The sequence below is a fragment of the Triticum dicoccoides genome, chromosome 5A, assembly GCF_002162155.2.
Source record: "Triticum dicoccoides isolate Atlit2015 ecotype Zavitan chromosome 5A, WEW_v2.0, whole genome shotgun sequence".
In the NCBI taxonomy this organism is placed as follows: domain Eukaryota; kingdom Viridiplantae; phylum Streptophyta; class Magnoliopsida; order Poales; family Poaceae; genus Triticum; species Triticum dicoccoides.
Genome location: NC_041388.1, coordinates 161,020,997 through 161,039,950, shown reverse-complemented (window position 1 = coordinate 161,039,950; position 18,954 = coordinate 161,020,997). Strand labels below are relative to the sequence as shown.

The 18,954-nt window shown below is 43.3% G+C and overlaps 1 protein-coding gene and 1 non-coding gene across 2 annotated transcripts; both read right to left on the bottom strand.

Moving 5' to 3' along the window:
* Nucleotides 1-2,299: 2,299 nt before the first annotated feature.
* On the bottom strand, nucleotides 2,300-5,925 carry LOC119299303. Its single transcript, XM_037576540.1, has 2 exons — nucleotides 5,636-5,925; nucleotides 2,300-2,321 (listed from the first exon to the last, which is right to left on the bottom strand). The coding sequence occupies exons 1-2, from the start codon at nucleotides 5,923-5,925 to the stop codon at nucleotides 2,300-2,302; spliced, it is 312 nt and encodes a 103-aa protein (XP_037432437.1).
* A 12,108-nt stretch (nucleotides 5,926-18,033) lies between these two features.
* TRNAW-CCA lies at nucleotides 18,034-18,107 on the bottom strand. The gene has a single exon. It is a non-coding gene; the product is annotated as a tRNA-Trp (tRNA).
* Nucleotides 18,108-18,954: the final 847 nt, after the last annotated feature.

The window sequence follows — 18,954 nt, the reverse complement described above, 5'->3', positions numbered from 1 at the left end:
TACTTGATGAAACATAGGTCTGAAACAGTTGAAAAGTTCAAAGAATTTCAGAGTGAAGTGGAAAATCATAGTAACAAGAAAATTAAGTTTCTACGTTCTGATCGTGGAGGTGAATATTTGAGTTATGAGTTTGGTCTTCATTTGAAACAATGCGGAATAGTTTCGCAACTCACGCCACCTGGAACACCACAGCGTAATGGTGTGTCTGAACGTCGTAACCGCACTTTATTAGATATGGTGCGATCTATGATATCTCTTATTGATTTACCGCTATCATTTTGGGGTTATGTGTAACGCCCCGTATGTAACTTGCCATATTTATATTCCAACTCTTGCCATTTTCAGCTCTAAGTTATGATATTCCCTCGTGGTTGGGTTTTGTCTTTGTTTTGCATTTTGTCCATGTCATGCATCTCATATCATGTCATCATGTGCATCTCATTTGCATACGTGTTCGTCTCATGCATCCAAGCATTTTACCCATTGTCCGTTTTGCGATCCGACACTCCTATGTCCTCCGACGCCCCCTTTTGCCTCTTTTCATGTGCGGGTGTTAAATGTTCTTGGATCGGACGAGATTTGCCAAGTGGACTTGGTACACTACCGATAGACCACCTGTCATGTTTCGTGCCATTTGGAGTTCGTTTGATACTCCAACGGTTAACCGAGGAACCGTAAAGGCCTCGTGTGTGTTGCAGCCAAACACCCCTCCAATGTGGCCCACAACCCATCCAAACCTCCTCCCTCCTCTCGGCCGTTCGATCACGATTGCATGGCCGAAAACCGCACCTCATTTGGACTCTCCTAACTCCCAGAATCTATAAATAGGTGTTCCCTCCATTTTCGCGGGTAAACCCTAGCCTTCTTCCACCCTGCGCCGCCGGACACGTCCGGTCCGGCCGAACAAATCCCGCCATCGCCCTCGTCCAATCGGGGTGCGCCACATCGCCCGGGCCGCCCCACTCACCGCGCCTCCACCGCGGGCCCGCCGAAGCCCGGAGCCGCCCCCCGCGGGCCCAACCGTCGCCGCCACCACAGCCCGCGTGCGCCCGCGCGAGCCCGGCCTCCTCCTCTCTCCAGCTCCGCCACCGCGCCGGAGCGTGCCGCCGCCGTCCGCGCCTCCGGCCGCCGCCCCGCCATCGCCGTTCGCTGCCACCTCGCGCCCGGCGCCTCCTCTCGTCGTCCGCGCCTTGCCCCTTGCCTATTGAAAGTATGGTGTCTCATAAATGCTTTGTTAATGCCTCTTATTCGCAGGATCGGTCCAAAGCGTGGCTGTGTTGACGTTGATAGACTTGTGCGTGCTCTGCCGCTCGTAACCTTTTTTTCCCCCATCGATCGAATCGAGGAGGTCAAGTTTCGAGAGCAGAGCCTCTCGCTTTTGATTATCAGTCATATCATCGTCGAGCAGAACGCGCAGGGAAGGAATCGTCGAGTTAACTGGGAAGAATGGTGTCCATGCCAACGACTAAGGAGAAGGGGACCAGTGGCTATACAGATTGACGTCCGATAAGCCCAGAGAGCCTCAAGAAGGCGATCTGGCCAGTCTCCTCCGACTCAAAAGTGTTTGTAGCTATGGTATGGGTCTGGTCTGAAGACCAATGGGTCAAAAAAGGGGATATCCTCTTCTTTGGCTTCACCAACGAATATAGTAGATTGCGTTCCCGGAGGACACTTTCTCCATTTCGTCGGTACTGGTAACAACGAATCTTGACCTCGTTTCTTTTTCTTGTTATTTGACTTCTTGGAATGGAATTCTTCTCATGATAGTCACACAAGCAAAGGAGAAGAGGATGGGTCCCGAGGGAACTCTTTTTCTTCTATTCTAAGTTTTGATTGCACGAGCAGCATAACAACATAACAGTTTTGTGTAAGGAAGTAAGGAAAGACTCCTTTCTGAAATTGAAGGACTTAATTAGCCTGTCGTATATAACAGATAATGAGTCTCAAAGAGAGTTTCCAATGGGTTACATCAAGTTCCATTCCCAGTATGAGAAATCAGTAAACACGAATATTTGTATATAAGAAACTTCTATTCCAATCCACAATCGGTCCAACAAGGCAACTGTCGTCAACTAGATCAATCAGGAATAAGCAATATGTCGTACCCTATCTGTCATATTTGCTTTTCGGTAAAGGGTACACACGACTTTATTTTTACTTATTCAATTCTCTGTCTTGCTTCTTATCTGTTATATACGACAGGCTAATAAGCAGTAGGGGTAAATCAGAGGAAAGAAGGGTCCGCCAGACCCTTCTTTTTACTCTTCCAGCAATACAGCTCCTGTATATCAACGTCAACTCAGCCGCGCTTTGGAACGATCCTACGAATAAGAGGCATTAACAAAGCATTTATGAGACACCATACTTTCAATAGGCACGGGCCAGCCCGAAGATCAACGGGATCTTTCTCCAAGCTAAGTTTCTACCCCCGAGGGAACCGACCATGATGCGTGGGGGTATCGGTGCTGATAAACTCGTCTCCGCTCATCTTACTTGGAAATGGAAATAAATTATGGCCAATACCAGGTATATAAGTAGTGATTTCAAATCCAGAGGTTAATCATACTCTGGCAACTTTACGTAAGGCAGAGTTGGGTTTTTTGGGGTTGATAGTGGAAAAGTCGATAGATAAGTCACCCTTACTGTCCCTTTACAGAACCGTACATGAGATTTTCACCTCATACGACTCCTCGGTCAATTCTTTCGAAGGGATCCTTTTCCTCGTTCGAGAGTCTCCGTCCTTCTTCCACTCCGTCCTGAAGACTAACTAAGACCAATTGAGTCACGTTTTCATGTTCTAATTGAACACTTTCCATTTATGATATGATTAAAGGACAAGATTGTTCTTTTACCAAACATATGCAAATCAAATCACGTCTTATAATAAGAAGAAATCTTTCTCGGTATCAATCCCCTTGCCCCTCATTCTTTGAGAATCAGAAGGATCCTTTTTGAGTTTCCATTTCTTCATTTGGAATCTGGGCTCTTCTATCTTCGACTTATTTTTTTGGCTTTATTCTTTATTTATTTCATTTCGATTTTTCCCTCTTCCTCTATCCCTATCCTCTAGGTACAGCGTTTGCATCAATAGATAACCTTTTCCTCTGTATGAATCTATATTATTCCATTCCAATTTCTTCCCGAAACTTCCCAAGAAAAATCCCGAATTGGATCCAAAATTGACGGGTTAATGTGAGCTTATCCATGTGGTTAGGCACTCTTCAAATAGGAATCCATTTTCTAACTGACTTTCGTGCTTTGGTGAGTCATCCGAGATCTTTTCGATGACCTATGTTGTGTTGAAGGGATATCTATATGATCCGATCGATTGCATAAGACCCGCGATAACAATAGAACGGGGAAAGTATACAGAAAAGACAGTTCTTTTCAATTTCGATTATCTATATATTAGTTCATTTATATTTCTAGATATCTATTTCTATATATTAGTATTAGTTAGTAGTACTATTAGTTACCGATCCCGGCTCTGTGAGTTCTTTCTTCCGTGATGAACTGTCGGCACCAGTCCTACATTTTTTTCTCTGTGGACCGAGGAGAAAGGGGGCTCAGCAGGAAGAGGATTGTACCATGAGAGAAGCACAGAGGTCAACCCGCTTCAAATATGGAACATGGATTCTGGCAATGCAACGGAGTTGGGTCCTCATATCAATCCGAATGAATCAGTCTTTCTACAGAGGTCAATCTTTGCCTATTAGGCAAGAGGATAGCAAGTTTTAAATTCTGTCTCGGTAGGACATGGATTTCTATTACTATGAAATTCATAAATGAAAATGAAGTAGTTAATGGGAGGACTACCGCTATCTCCATCCTCTCATTCATCTCTATACCACAACAATTAATTAGGCCCAACCCTTCTATCATCGGCCTTGTTGAACTAATTACTTTCGTCTTTGTGCCACCTCAAAGAAGACATTTCATCATGGGCTTTTTTTTGTGATGAGGCTAGTTTGAACTATGCTTTTTCTCCTTTCTACAGCCCTCTTGACACAAGTTTCGCACATCCAGTTCTCTTATTAGAAACTCCCTATAGATATACTTCTTACTGACTGATTATGGCTTCCCTGACTAGAGAAGGAAATGTCGGGAGGAAATAGAGATGATAGGACCACCTGAATGCTAGAGATAGTGCTCGTCGTATTCCCTCGAGCAAAGCGGAGAAGAGAAGGGGGAATAAAAAAGGTTCCTAACTCATTGGATAGCTTAATCTATTGGTCAGGGATCCCATCTTTACTTTATTTAGGTGCCTAGACTTTTCGGGGCATAGGGTAGATTTCACAGTCCTTTAAGTGAATACGCCTTCTCTTTATGTATAGAGCTCTTAAAGAATGGATCAGCTCCTAGCGAAAAAGTCCAAGGTATGAATACCAAGAGCGGTCAAACACAGTGATCGGTCCCGGTCAATGGGTAGAAAAGCCCGCCCTATAATCTGAAGTAGTCTTCGACTAGGTATATAAAATGGATAAAAAGAAAGAAGGGGAGGAGAGGAGATAGATGCATTTCACTAGGCGTATATGATATTGGAAAGAATGGAATCGATTAAGCTTAGGCCAACCGATAAGTCATCTTTGTGTAACTTCCCATATGCCTACTTCTAAGCTAAAGTAAGGAAATAGGGTGAGATAAGCAAGAATGAGCCGAACGAAGACGTAAGGTTTGTTTAGATGTAGTCTTTGTGCTTTTCAAGTTGCTTCTTGCGAAATCAACTAAGTTCGAAAAAGCCATGCCCAGGATCCTTAAGAAACTGTGGACTTTTGCACCTTTCTGTCTAGCTTGAGTTATCTTTTAGTTCTCTCCCCTTGGCAAAGTGGATAGGAAAGAGTCTTGCTTCCATTCCACTAGCCAAGAATAAGGAGAGTGACTTTCTCTTTTGAACCTCTTAAGCTGACTTGAAAAAAAGTGGTACAGCCCTCACAGATATAGGGACCGCCATGCTCGTCCACTTTCTTGATAAACGACTCGATGCATTTTCTCTTCCTTGCCGCTGAGACTGAGACATATCAAAAAGATCTATTACTAAAAGGAGATTGGAATCATCTTGTGGTTACCGGATGATGGGAATAACTAAGCATAAATTTGGAAATGAGCACGAAATGTCTATAAATGAATTTTCTCATTATTCGTTATTTCCGGGTCTTTTTGTTGCATTCACTTACAACAAGAAACAACCACCAGCGTTTGGTGCAACACTTGCATTTTGGTGCATTCTTCTTCCTTTCCTTGGTCTTTCGTTCCGTCATATTCCAAATAACTTATCTAATTACAACGTATTAACCGCTAATGCACCTTTTTTATCATATCTCAGGGATATGGTCTAATCATGAGGGTAGTATTTTATCATGGTGTTGGATCCCAAGTTTTTATGGATTCCTTTTTTGTTACCGGGGTCGACCCCAAAGCCATAATGTCTCAAAACGAAGAGGCTACAGAGAAACTTTGATTTTTTTCCTTTGTCTCGAACTTTGTGAAGAACTCCATTCTATCTCTCCAACAAAAAAGTCGGGCTGCACCCCAGTTGTACACTCCCTTTGTTCGGAGAACCCTTGTTGATTCTGAACTTCGCTCGCAAAGTAAGCGTCCTTTTAACGGGCCAGCCCTTTTTAATGCGCCGCTTGACCCTTTTTTCAAAATGAGCTTTGCTCTTCTGGGCGCTGGGCGCTCCCGTGGTTCGCGAGAAGGAAAAAGGACTAATCTTTTGTTACATCTGGCACGAGATGAAAAAGAGAGAGCTTCGTCTATCAATGAACAGCAGATTGACGGAGCTCTTGGCATTGCTTTGTTTTTCTCTCCTTTCCTATCAGCGAGTTCCGATCCTTTTGTTCGAAAATTCTTCGTTCGTACCGAACCGCTTGCAGAATCAAATCCAGTTCCACAAGATCCTATATCAGCTATACATCCTCCTTGCATTTATGCCGGAGATGTCGCTAGTGCTATGGGCTTTGGGTTATGTAGATCAAAAATGATGAATGGGATTGTGGCACTCCACTCGCCGCCAATGCGGAAGGATGCCACCGAAAAGAATGGAACGCTGCTTCGCTCTGCTGGATGCGTCGGATCCCATATAAGAAGCTCGCTCTTTACCCGATCATTCAAACATTTTGTGGGCGACGCGCCTGCTCTATTGTTGCGTAGCAATAGAAGCCTGCTCATGCTACTTCGACGGCGCTTTTTTGCCTTCTCTTCACTCTGGACAGGAGCGCTAATGGACACGGGGAGGGAGCAGGCGAAGCGTGTCGTTCGTAATGGAAAGAAAGACACCACTACTTCGCCTCTTTGTTGGACCGCCGGCGCGAACACGGTGGTCTCTGACCAGGACCAGGAACCAATTCGAATTTGGATCTTGACATGTCGGTTGTTTTTAACCATAGGCATCTCACCAGGAAGTTGGTGGGCTCATCATGAATTAGGTCAGGGTGGCTGGTGGTTTCGGGATCCCGTAGAAAATGCGTCTTTTATGCCTCAGGTATTAGCCACAGCTCGTATTCATTCAGTAATTCTACCCCTTCTTCATTCTTGGACCTCGCTTCTGAATATTTTGACTCTTCCATGCTGTGTCTTAGGAACCTTTTACAAAACTTCCCTCTGGGAGACTTTCATGTGGGGTACAAAACTGCCAGCTCTCAAGTAGCAAAGGCAAGACGGAAAAGCAGGAATGAAGGTTGCTAGGTACCGCTCCGTGGTAACATCTATCAATTCCGCTATCGGGAAAGTCTGGCAAGGGAAATATCTGGCTGAGGAATTAGAGGAACTTTGGTAGCACTCGGGGATGGAATCAATCAAAGAACTTAAGAAATTGCCCATACCGACAGCAGCTCCCGCTTTAGAAAAAACCCTATCTCATCAGGCAGGTATACCTGACCCTTTTTTAGCTAGTTTCGGGAAAGCGGTAAGTTAAGTAAGTCAAGCCCTTCTAAGCGAAGAATAGCGGAGAGAAATGGGCAATTGAAGCGTCTTTCTGTCTATCGATGGCAGAGTCTATTGATCCTCCACAATCCGGTAATGCTTTTTCTCAATTCAATGCGGAGCGATATCAATGTACTACCTTTCCTTTATCTCAATTCAAGTCAAGGTAGGCTATCTTTGTTATCAACAAACAAAGCTGTCTCTAGTGATTGATCCGTTTGCTCTCGCCCTTCGGCTTTGTGGTCACTCAAGGTCCTTGGATTTCGTGCTCAATCTAGTTGGAGGAAAAGTCCCTATGGATAGAATAAAAACCGTTTTTATCTGGGAAGAGCGCCTTTGGAAACCCACTGCTGAAGCCGAATAGGCAGTTAAAGCTGGAATGATGGGGGGCAATCCTGCAGTATGGCTTTAGTGCGTAGATTCTCAGGCAGGCTCATCGACTGGTGGAGGAGGGACACTTTACTTATTATTAGAATAGAAAAGAGCTGTATGTATACTTTAGGAAGGGGGGTCAAACTAGTTATGTTGACAGACATGAACTCCTATAGAAGCAGATGTTCGAGGTCTGGTCCAAAGATACCATGCTTGCTTAAGCCAATCCATAGATTCAAGCGAAAGAACACTTATTCACAGCAATATCTAGACCTGATGAAGATGACTGCTAGTCAAATACCTAAATCCTTTGGAATTCATTAGTAAACTCTTTTCAGAGTCATTAAAAACGAGCAACACCACGTAGGGCAGCGTCCACGCGAACTAGCCTCTTCCTAAGCAAGTCAGTGGGAGAACACCATCGGTCAAGAGAAATGGAATCTGTTGTTAAGTGGGTACCGGATCCGGTAGAATTGGCATCACTTCCTTCACTCCATAGAGGACTCGGGATAAGATCGTTCCCAAGCAGAAGGAAAAGCTTTCGAACTAGGAGTCAGAATGAACTCATGAAGCTATCCTTCTTCTATTGCTACTTTCAGAGAGAGAATAGGTCGTACGAAAGGGGACCCACCTTGAGAAGGGTGTCCCATTGCGGAGTAGTTAAACGAGTATTTTGGTATACCACTTGTGCACCTAAACCTATGCTTAAGCTTACTAGAACTTCAACCTCAAGTTCATTAACATCAATGCGTCTCATCTTCTTGAACCTATTCTATGGATAAATGGGACCATCTGTCTCCTAAGGGCAACTATGCATCCCTTTTTCTTTCAAGAATGCAGGTACCATAGTAGCAAAGCAAGTGAAATATGCCAAAGGGAACCGCTCGGATATAGACGGCAAGGAAAAACGTCGGCTAAAGAACAGAACTATTCTATTGTATTGATGGCCCCGAAAGAAAGTGGATCTGTGAGTGGAGGCCATCCATCCCTTTTTGATGAAACCTTTGTTGCCCTAGCTTGAATTGAAGGTTTGGCTAAGGATGGGGATCCGGTGTCTTCATCTATACCATCAGAGAAGAAGGCTTGCCAAGAATGGATGAAGGTATGATTCTAGGAAATCTAGATTTGAAAGAAGGAAGCACCCGAGGAGCAATCAAACGGACATTTCTACGAGTGAACTCGCTAAAGCTGAAGATCCACCATCCAATTTAGGCATTAGGCAGAACTCTCTCAATCCAGGAACTAGCTCCTATCTCGATGATTCCATTTCTCTTTTTCAGAGTTAGCTTCTTTCCTATGGTAAAGAGTACTCTTGTTTCCTAGTCGAGGGATAATCAAGTCATTTAGAAAGGGGATTTATCCGTTCCCCTAGCCATCGAGGAACTGCGAGAAACACCGCCCCCGTGCCCCCATCGCTCGCCGGAGCAGCCGTGTGTGGCGTACCAATTTTTTATCTGGTGGATCTTGTCTGTTCTTTCAAAAGTGTTTCTACAAACGAGTGAGGTAAACCCATCTCGGTCGAATAATTCGTATCTTTAGACCATTCAGAGCCGTTTGCATTAAGTGTTGGGATTTAGTTTGTTGTCATTACCCTCAACTTCATTGCCGTCCACCTCTTGCCGTGTTATTGGATAGAGAAAGACAACCGATTGTACTACTACAGTGTTAAGTACCCCAGTTGCTCCGCGGGTGATTATGCCCTAAATTCTCAGGAGTGGTGGAACGGATTGCTCCTATCTAGGGTTTCCTAGCTCGCTTTCCTAGATTTAGCTTTATCTATCTTTCCGAGATGACCAACTGCTCTTTCTTGCCAATCTACTTTCGATTTATTAATACTTTCATTGCGGGACCTATCCCCGAACAACCATTGCTTTTCTTCCGCGGTTTCTTTAGTTTCTTCTTGATTTGATTGAAGTTTAGGGAATTGGATGGACTGGTGTCTTTGGATATTATCCGTCCTACTTATGATCTTCCAATTGAACACACTAGTATTTTATGGATTCTTTCTCCAGTAGTGTAGTCATCTCCAAAAGGGATGATACATATTTATCTGTCCTAGGATGCGCCGTTCGTGATAAGCTTATCCGCTTCCTTTCGCCAGTAGTGTGAATCTTCTCGAAAGCGCACAGCATAGTCCAGTCAGTGTAGCCAGGGCATCTTGAACGGATTCCTCAAGAGGAAGGTAGGGCCATATCTATCCAAGAAGAAAGACCTGGTAAACAATTATGCTACTTGACCAATGGATAAAGTATAGATCTCATGGCTGGCTACTATTCAACCCTGGCATTGGGGATCAGGAACGGGGTAAAGTACGGACTTTGGCTAAGGATGGGGATCCGGTTGTGCCGTGCCGGCCCCAGGAATCGGCGAACTACGCTACACAGTCAGATACCTAAGCGAACGGATAAGGGAAAGCCCGCTATATTATATATAGTAATCACCTGCCAAAAGGAAAGCCTGACCGATAATAATAATAGGTCTATGCGCCGAACAAGCAACGGTATATTAGAGATAGTAAGGAGTTGTATACACGGGGGTATGCATTCATGTCACGCTTTCTGTGTGATAAGAGGTTGCTAGCTAGCAAGTATAGAAACAGGAGATATGCGTAGTTAACAGAAGCAAGGGAATATGCGTCAGTTGATTTGAGAGTTTTTTTAGTTGCCACCGAAAAAGCAATTTCATCTCAAGGGAAAATGCATTGCATTTTCAAGGGATTGCCAAGCTAGGATAGGGATCGTCCGCGGGTATCAGGAATATCGTATTTATCTCTTCTAATCTAGATCCCACTTCCCTCCACTTCTTGCCTCACGCCCGTCCTGACTCCACATTAACGAATGTCCTTCCACCCAATTCCCCGCACCCTTGCATCACATCTCCAACCCCTGCCTCCACGCGATCTTCCACAATCGTACCCCCACCTCTGAAGCTTGCCCCCGACGAACCTGTCTGCACCTGCGGGCCCGCGCTTACATCATTGGCGTCGCATGATTAAACATCAGCACGCGCACTTCCCTCCGTTTTCGATGCCGACAGGGGGCTGCTAGGGGGTGTAAAGTTTCGTTTCAGTCGTGTCAGACGACATGCAGGGGGCAATGGCTGCCAACGTAATCTATAATAATTCGATACTAGGTCAACTGTACCATCGGACTTGTAAGAACATGTAAAATGTACCACACGAGGTTGCACCAGCTGTGTGCAGTCCTCCGGCACGGGTTAAGTGTCCTGCATAGAACCTCCCCTCTCTCCCAAAGAAGAGATGTTCGCTTCATAGCCTTCTCTTCCGAGATAAACCCTACAAAGGATCCTAATCGTGCTAGCCTTTCATGGAATCTTCTTGGATTTCCTTTCAGCTGCGCCCAACACCTCTCTAGTTTCTCTACGAGATGGAGATGGCTCATTCTCTAGTTTTCCTACGAGATATAAGTAAGTTTCTATCGTACTTTGAAGTTCAGGAAGGAGTTATTAATTAAGACGAAGAAGAACTGGGTGGTGATATGCCTTTCCCGTAACAATAGAAAGAATCCAAGCCAATATACACTACACTATCACTATAGAGTTTTCGCCTACCTATGAAAAGTGAGATGAGAGCTTTGTGCTAATAATTTATTATAAAGGTGTACCTATCGACCCCAAGTAATTAATGCCCTATCCTTCTACTTAAAAAACGTTACGTTAGACTTGACCAACTGTTAATACCAATCCGGCAGCAATAACTACTACTAATGCATATTCATATCCCACTAGTAGACTTAGCAGACTGTGACCTAGCCAGTCTATTTGTTGACAACAGACCAGTACTATCCATCAATGCCACAAAGATCATAGATGACCTCTATTTCGTGGAAGAACTCCTTCTCATATGATGCAGGGCAATAAGACCAACTGCCCGCCCTACCTAGTGAGAAGAAAGCTTATAAATATAAGCATAAACGAATTCCTAGCCGAGCCCTATACTTACGTGCTTGTACGGTCAATGCCCTAGTAGACATCAACTTGTTCATAAACTCCAGCCTTATCTACGCTGCTTTACCCGACCCAGGTGACCTACTTTCTCAGATGAGAGATTCGGCGGAGTAGTAGGAAGTCCCTGTGGAGAACTAGAAGACAAAACGAATATAACGGACCAAGCAATGAATGACCTAGCCTAGGTAGTCCTATGTTTGACCAATGCTGCCTTGTATGTCTTGATCCAAGATTTCTCAGCAAAAAAAGACATGGGATTATTGATCAATTCACCTTCCTCTTCATCTGAGTGTGCTTCCACTTTATCGTTTGTGGCATGTGCATTATGCAACAAGTAGATTCCTGATAAATGAACCTTCTCCACCCCTTTCCTATCCAACGCGGAGCGGCAGAACTACTCGTCTGCAAAGTGGGAAAGCTCCCTCCCTCCTACCTAGGTATACCTCTTCATTGGAGCAAACCATCCAGCAACTTCTTACATTTAGAATTCCCTTCTAAGCTGGCTATAACCATCCTTATTGACCAGAAAGGAATTGAGAAAGGGGATGCTATAACCAGACCATAGACAACGTTTCCACATTCACTTTTGAACTTAGGGAAATAGTGAAAGAAGCCCTCATACCCACTCCTCAAATGATGGATTAGGTGAAATGAAACATGTACACGCCGTTCTTCAAATCCTTAGAAATCATATTAGAGTCTTGCTGGATTCATTAACACAAACAAGTGCAAGCGTTGGTCAAGTGAGTCCTTCTACAAAACAAATTACCCAAATCTTACAGAAATAGCATTCCCCTACCCTGTGTTAAGCATATAGCTAGCGTTTCTGGTGAACTTCACTTCACACCTAAAAAATCCCGATTGGAAAGAGAGAAACTTGACACACTATAGTGACAGGCGAGGGCGAGCGAACCCCGTTAGATACAATTCTATATCTTCTTTTTTGACCCCTTTGATTTGCCTTATCACTACAGCCACAGATTGAGCGAAAGCCGCCCAAATGAAGATCAGATCACGAAATCATTCTACGATCGATCGAGTTATTCTCTATATCTTTATATAAAATAAGAAGACAGAGAGACTCGGCTTCAAGATGGAGATTGACCATCTGCACCTGCTCATTCAATTATTCTATTCCGAGAAATCCGGACTACAATCTTCAGACAGAGGGTCCCTTCGATAAACTACTTGTCTCATTGGGAATACCCTCTTATGGAGAGCTAGATTCCATAGTGGAGTTGACTTAGCTAAATTAGCAACTTATCGATCTGCTGTAGCTTTTCAAATCCACTCTAACCAAACTATGTTAATTATGGAATACCGCCTATCCTTAGAAAATAAGATTGTCCTTGTACTTGCTCTCTCATTCCTGGGAGTCCTTCAAGGGTATCAGATCTTGCTTGAAATAGGTTTTTCTTTCGCGCTTCCCCTAGCGCAGGCAGTAGTTTGATAGCGAGTTCACCTTCCTAGTAACGTTTGCTCATTTCATTCATTCTCATTCAAATATACTTCTAAGGCATGTGAAGTACCAGTTGTGGACAGATCCCTTGGCAGAGTATCAACTTTAGATTCTTCTTTCACCCTCCACGAGTTCGGTTCTTTTCTTTCTATATCAGAATACGAGTAGAGGCTGAGCCTGCCGATTGATCAGACTAGCCAACTAAGGAGCCATTCACTTCTATAGAAAAATAGGTGTACTACGCGAAAGCTTCTCTTTATGAAAACCCCTCTGAGTTGTCTATAGCCGCCAAATCCATTTTGATTCTGTTGTCAGAGGTGCCTTTCAATTTCATTGACCTTGGTACTGCATTTCATAGATACCTTCGCTATTACAGTAACACAATTCTCCACTGAACCCATTGACCTAGGTACTGAGTCTGTTATGCGTACATCTTTTCGGACTCTTTATTTGTTTGTGGACAACAAAAATGCAAACATGAGAAAAGGGGATCATTCCATTTTGAACACACCCATCTATCTCATCTGACCTCTCCGAATTCCCGAGTAATGAACCATGGGCTATAGATGGTTGGGACATATCATCATCCGGAGGGAGTGGTCTTAATACCGATGTCTTTCTTTAACCTTTGGGAGGTAGAACCACTGAACCTATTTCTTTGACCTTGGGACCGATAGATAAGAAGGCAAGGCAGAAGAACCAATTGAATCGCGGAGAACAGGTAGCTCCGGCATGTGAACTTGTCGAACCATTCAACTATACTGTATATCGATTGGCCACATCAACGCATTTCACCTCAGAACTTGTACTTGGAATAGAGCCAGCCTTGAGATCCGCCACATCTTCCTTCAAGTCAGAGAGTTGAGATAGAACAGCTTCGCCTTTGACCGGTTTGCTGCTTTCCTTTATACACAAGCCCCTATTATTAAGGTATGGATGTTTTTTCTGGAATGACCAAAGAACAAGAGAAGTTCAATGAGGTGCAAACACAAGAATTAAAGCAACGAGGACAAGTGCTAGGATAGGATCCCGAAGGATGGCATGCCTATTCAGCAACGTGCAAAAAGGATGGCTTCACGCAAGAATCTTGATGAACTAGGTATGTCTTCTACTAACAGATATGCTATTTGCAATTCCATTGATTCTGCTAGTCTAGTAAAATCTTCTGTAGATAGTGGTCTAGTGTTGGGCAGTACGTAGGAGGAAATTGACAGGTCTATAAATTCTATTAAAGCAAGAGAACTTGCTCAAGCATTGCTTTATGAAGCTGCTCAGAAAAAGAAGTTAGCTGCTCATGAGAAGGAGCAGTCTTCTAGTATCGAGTTAAGCTCTGATTTAGAGAATGAGGATATTACTCAGATTGTTGAAGAGTTAGATAATCACAATACTTGTATACCAGTTGGTGACAAGAACACTACGAGCAGAGCTAAGAGGATGCATAACAAAAAACAGATACCGCCATGAAGACACTAATCTTGAATGTGAGGGGCCTGGCCAGGTAGAAGGGGGCAACCTTCTGAAGTGATAGAGTGGGTGGACATAGTTTGTGTGCAAGAAACTAAGAGAGAACAGTTCTCAGATAAAGAGTTAATGGCAATTGGTGGAAGAAAGCTTTTCAAGTGGTTTTGCAAGCCAGCCAGTGGCAGTAAAGGTGGAATGCTTATTGGAGTCAATCTGGATGTCATGGATGCAGACCTCATTGGGGAGGGTCAATTTCTCCATGGTGTTTGAGTATAGAGGCTTTGTGATAATTGTTCTTGGGTGGATGTTTATGGTCCAACCAAATTTAAGAGCTATGTTTTTGTCAGAGCTCACTAACTTTGTGCAGAGTGTTGATCTACCTTTGCGGGACATGATCAGATTTGCTCATGAAACAATGGCAGAATACATATTAATAGGATGGAAGCTTTTAATGCTTTCATATCTGAAAATGAACTACAGGAACTAAGAAGGGTTGGTGGCCTGGACTAACAAACAAGACAGGCCAGTGAGAGAAGTTTTGGATAGAGTTCTGGTTTCTTCAACTTATGAGGATTTATTTCCTAAGTTTTACTATCCCTCTTGCAAGCTGGGTCAGATCATTGTCCTTTACTTATAGAAAATGGGGAAGATAGGGGCTGCCGCTAAGTTTCGTTTTGAACCATCCGCAAGAAGGGTTTAGAGATATGCTGTTACAGAAATGGCCTACAAGAACTGTTGCAAATGTTCCATTCCAGACTATTGGCAACAAGTGTCTCAGGGCTTCAGGAAGTTCTTGAGAGGGTGGAAGGGAAATGATGCTACTGACAATAGAAGAAGTAAATCCAATCCCTGCTTTAGCCTTGCTGCTTATTCACTGGCAATCCAACCATACCATTCTTGTCTATCAGGATCAGTCTTTCCCTCAAGTCACCTTAACATGCTTCTTTCTTTCCTTCACTATGCAGATACAAAACTAGGTTGCGGACGCATAAAGCCACTGATACTATTGGTCAGAAGTATGATTTGACAAAAACTACTACTTTAGCAGCTATGCGAAATGGAAGTTTCCTTCTTCTTTCTTGTTTGGCCGTCCGAAAGCAGATACAGATATCGGGGAGAAAGCAGCTCTCTGAGCGATGGATACCGATCAATCTCGGTTATTTTCATTGATCCTGGCCTATCTCCATAGCGCTCACCCAGAGGGAATTCACTCAGCTCTGGGCCGCATCCATCTGGTTGGCATGAGAAAGAAGGCAATTCCTTCCTTGGGTCAGATCTCCGTTCCGGGATGGAAGAAAGAAATGATGGTTTGGATGAGCAATTGGGAAACACACACGGGGTCATGGATGGCTACCTAATGTGAGATGCATGCATTTCGGATAGAATGTCACACTGGCTCTGGAGTGCCCGGGGGCGATAGATATATGGATATATAGAAGGAAGGGAACATCGTCTGCGAGCTCTCTCTCCTAATCCACTTTCTTATTGCAAAGGCTCCAACAGAGCAAAGTTGTACAAAAAGAAGTATGCATATGGTCGGTCCCCTTCGAAAGGCAATGGAAAGCAAGGGTCCTGCTAGCATTGAGGAAGGAAGCGGTGAGACCAGTTCAGCCATAACCTTGAATGAATTTATATAAGCCAGGATCTTGTACCAGGTACGGAGACTCTCTAGTGATGCTCCCCTACCCCCTCTGCCTAGGGTAATAAGCTAGAGTGATAAGCTTAAGCTAATAGCACATAGAGAGCTAAATACCATGTCCCGCCCGGCTCCGCCTTTAGCTGACCCAGCCCGGACTTCCCCTTCAAGCGTTCAAGAATAAGCATGGGAGTCGAATAGAGATGGCACTTGGAAACTACCGTTGGTATTTCAGGTTTCACATTGTACATAATGAAATCATCGATAGGGCTCGCCCAGAAGAGAGGATGCCGCACTTAATAGAAAGTTGTTTATTTTAGGCATTTAGCTTAGCTTAAAATAGATATGTAACATGATGTACTTACACGTGCAACCACTCCGGCTTCTAGACCGGGGTCATAATTGAACCCACAACAAACCTCAGATGATGTGACTTCTCCACCCTCTAGGCAATTCAAAACTGGTCCCATTAGCTCGAATTTACTAATGTTATAAAGGAAGATGAAGGTGCCAAAACAAAGCATTTGTTTCAAGCGCTGTCGTGTCCTTGAGCTTCAAAGTCTCCAAAATCTTGATCGAGAAGAGTAAGCATTGCCTGGTGAGGAAGAGCGGAAGCATAGGTTTTTGGATCCTAGCGAAGGAGTTTCAAGCACGGATTACGCTTCTAAAGAGCACTATTTGGCTTGGCCCCTTCCTGCCAAAGATTTGAGATAACTAAAGCGACTCGCAGTCAAAACTGGTGGAGCCAACGCCAAAGAGGAAATGTGTAGATAGTAGGTGAGCGCCTAGCCCCTTCGTCTTTCGGATCGGAAGATTCATTGGTTTCATCCAAAGGCTTCTGTCTCGTCTTCCTCAAATTGTTGATCGAGGATCAAAGACATTGCTAAAGCAGACGCCTACCGAACGGGAGTTCTTGTACCTGCTAGAACGGATCTGCTCGAACTTTTGTTTCTTAGAAAAGAAAATATGAACTCACAATGTGCAACAAAAATGTACCCACTGGTTGAGAAACCACCAGAGTTGGATGATTGCTCGCGCTAGTAAGACATCTTTGACTCTTCTTGATCATGATCTGGTGATCGGTCACACCCTCTTTAGAGGTTCTAGGCCCTGCCTATTGAGTCATCTACCACAGGAACAGAGTCTCGTGATGATGTTGGTACAAAAGGTTCGTCAGGCCCGCATTCAGAGACTTCTGCCTCAGACTCATATCCATAAAGATATTCTCTCGCTTTCTAGCTGTACCCTTCTTCACACCCACCACGGAGGTTAGAGATTTCCCGTTATCAACATTGTCTAGGCAGGACTCTATTTTTAGAATGCTCGGAGCCAACCAAACAGTTTGCTACGTCCCTCGAGAAAATCAAAACTTCATTGGAAATTCAGGACCAACTTAGGAAGGCACGGACTCATACTTTGTAAGGTCGAAGTCCACACATAAGAAAATAACTAGTGCCTAAGAATACCCCCTTCTTCACCAAAGGGTGCGGTTAACTAACCCAATTCACCGGGATCGGACGCTATGTCAAACATTTAGCTAAGATGTTATGCTCTTTTGATTGAATTATAAGAGAATTCAATCCCTAATTGGGCGTACCTTCGTTGACATCGAAATGTGCTCGCTTGAAGCCCCTACGGAGGCGGTTTGTAAGAGAAATAAGAGGTAAATTAGTGCAGTTAAGAACTTCCTAAGGGCTACCACCGGTGGCCACCTCAAATAATGGATCAATTGGAGCTTATTTGTTAAAGCCACCACCCTGGTATCACAGATCCAACTTGGTTCAACGAATATAAACAAGAATTTCAAGGGATAAATATTAATGGCCGCCGCATCACTCGTGTAATTTGCTAATCCAAATTCAACATTTAAGTGCATTTCAGTAGCTTGAAAACAAAGTCATTGCTACTGGCTTCACTATTTTAGAGATTACTCTAGGCAGAATCCACCGACTTCAATAGCCAATTGGACCACTGCCTCCTTCAACAGGAGTAATAAAAATGCTTTCTACCGTCGCGTACTTACCTTAAAAAAATGACTAATGATCAACCGATCACAGAGGTCCTTTTCCAGCAACTTCAAATCAGAAAGCCCCGACTCCCATAAAGAACTTGCAGATCTTTCTTTTTATTACGATGACGATATGGACCTCATTACTGTCTCATTTTCTTATATTTATATAAGTTCTTTTTTTTGGATTCGACATAACAAGAACAGAATCCCGCTCTGTAGGATTTGAACCTACGACATTGGGTTTTGGAGACACACGTTCTACCGAACTGAACTAAGAGCGCTTTTCGGGAGATAAAGCAGTAAAGAAAAGGATGATTTTTGTACCGCATGCATATAGAAAAATGAAACTCTGAATTTTGTCCAATTTGAATCGATCTCAATTGATCCCTCGTTACTTCCCATAGGAGAAGTAATAGGTAGGGATGACAGGATTTGAACCCCTGCCTTGTTTTCCACATCATAATTTATTCCTCCATCTATATACAACTTTCTTGTCATTTCTTCTTTTTGGTTTCATATAATAAATGATATACATCTGAAACCCAACCTAACGTATAAAGAATGAATATTTATCGGTAATGCTCAGGAAGAAAGAAGGGGTCATCTTTTTGATTTTTATTCCACCCTCATGTACCCTTCTTTGCATTTTTTCTAAAGCCTGTTCAACCTCATATCACCTAGAACAAGTCATGGACTTATTCAATGAAAGAAAGTCTCATGGAAACGTTTTCAACGAAATAAGAACCATACAAAATAGATTTCTTGATCTTTTTATTTAGGAAAACGGATTTTTTCGCAGTTTTTTCTTTTATCCTAAAGATATGCAGAACGAGTGTATTATGAAATGTTCGTTGTCTAGCTTTGCATACATCGCTACTTAATCGTTTAGTGGTTATCGATGAAATTACTTCACCATAGAGAAAATATTATGGAAGTTTATATATATATATATATTATTGGTTGCTTTTGTTTATGTCCAATTGGAAAGGTTGATCTTCTAAATTCATATGTTTAGCCTAAAGTACATAACTTGTGTTCCTCCCTAGTTCTTGCAAAGCCACCTAATCAAGCCTCACCTCATTTGTAGTTATAACATGTTCAGCTGAAAGCAAACTCAAAATAAAATGG

Excerpts from the sequence above, each read along its gene's own strand:
- LOC119299303 (XM_037576540.1), bottom strand. The coding sequence starts at position 5,925 with ATGCAAGGAGGATGTATAGCTGATATAGGATCTTGTGGAACTGGATTT. Across the intron at positions 2,322-5,635 it reads AAGCTCATTTTGAAAAAAGG|GATCGTTCCAAAGCGCGGCT; the intron begins GTCAAGCGGCGC and ends TCTTATTCGTAG.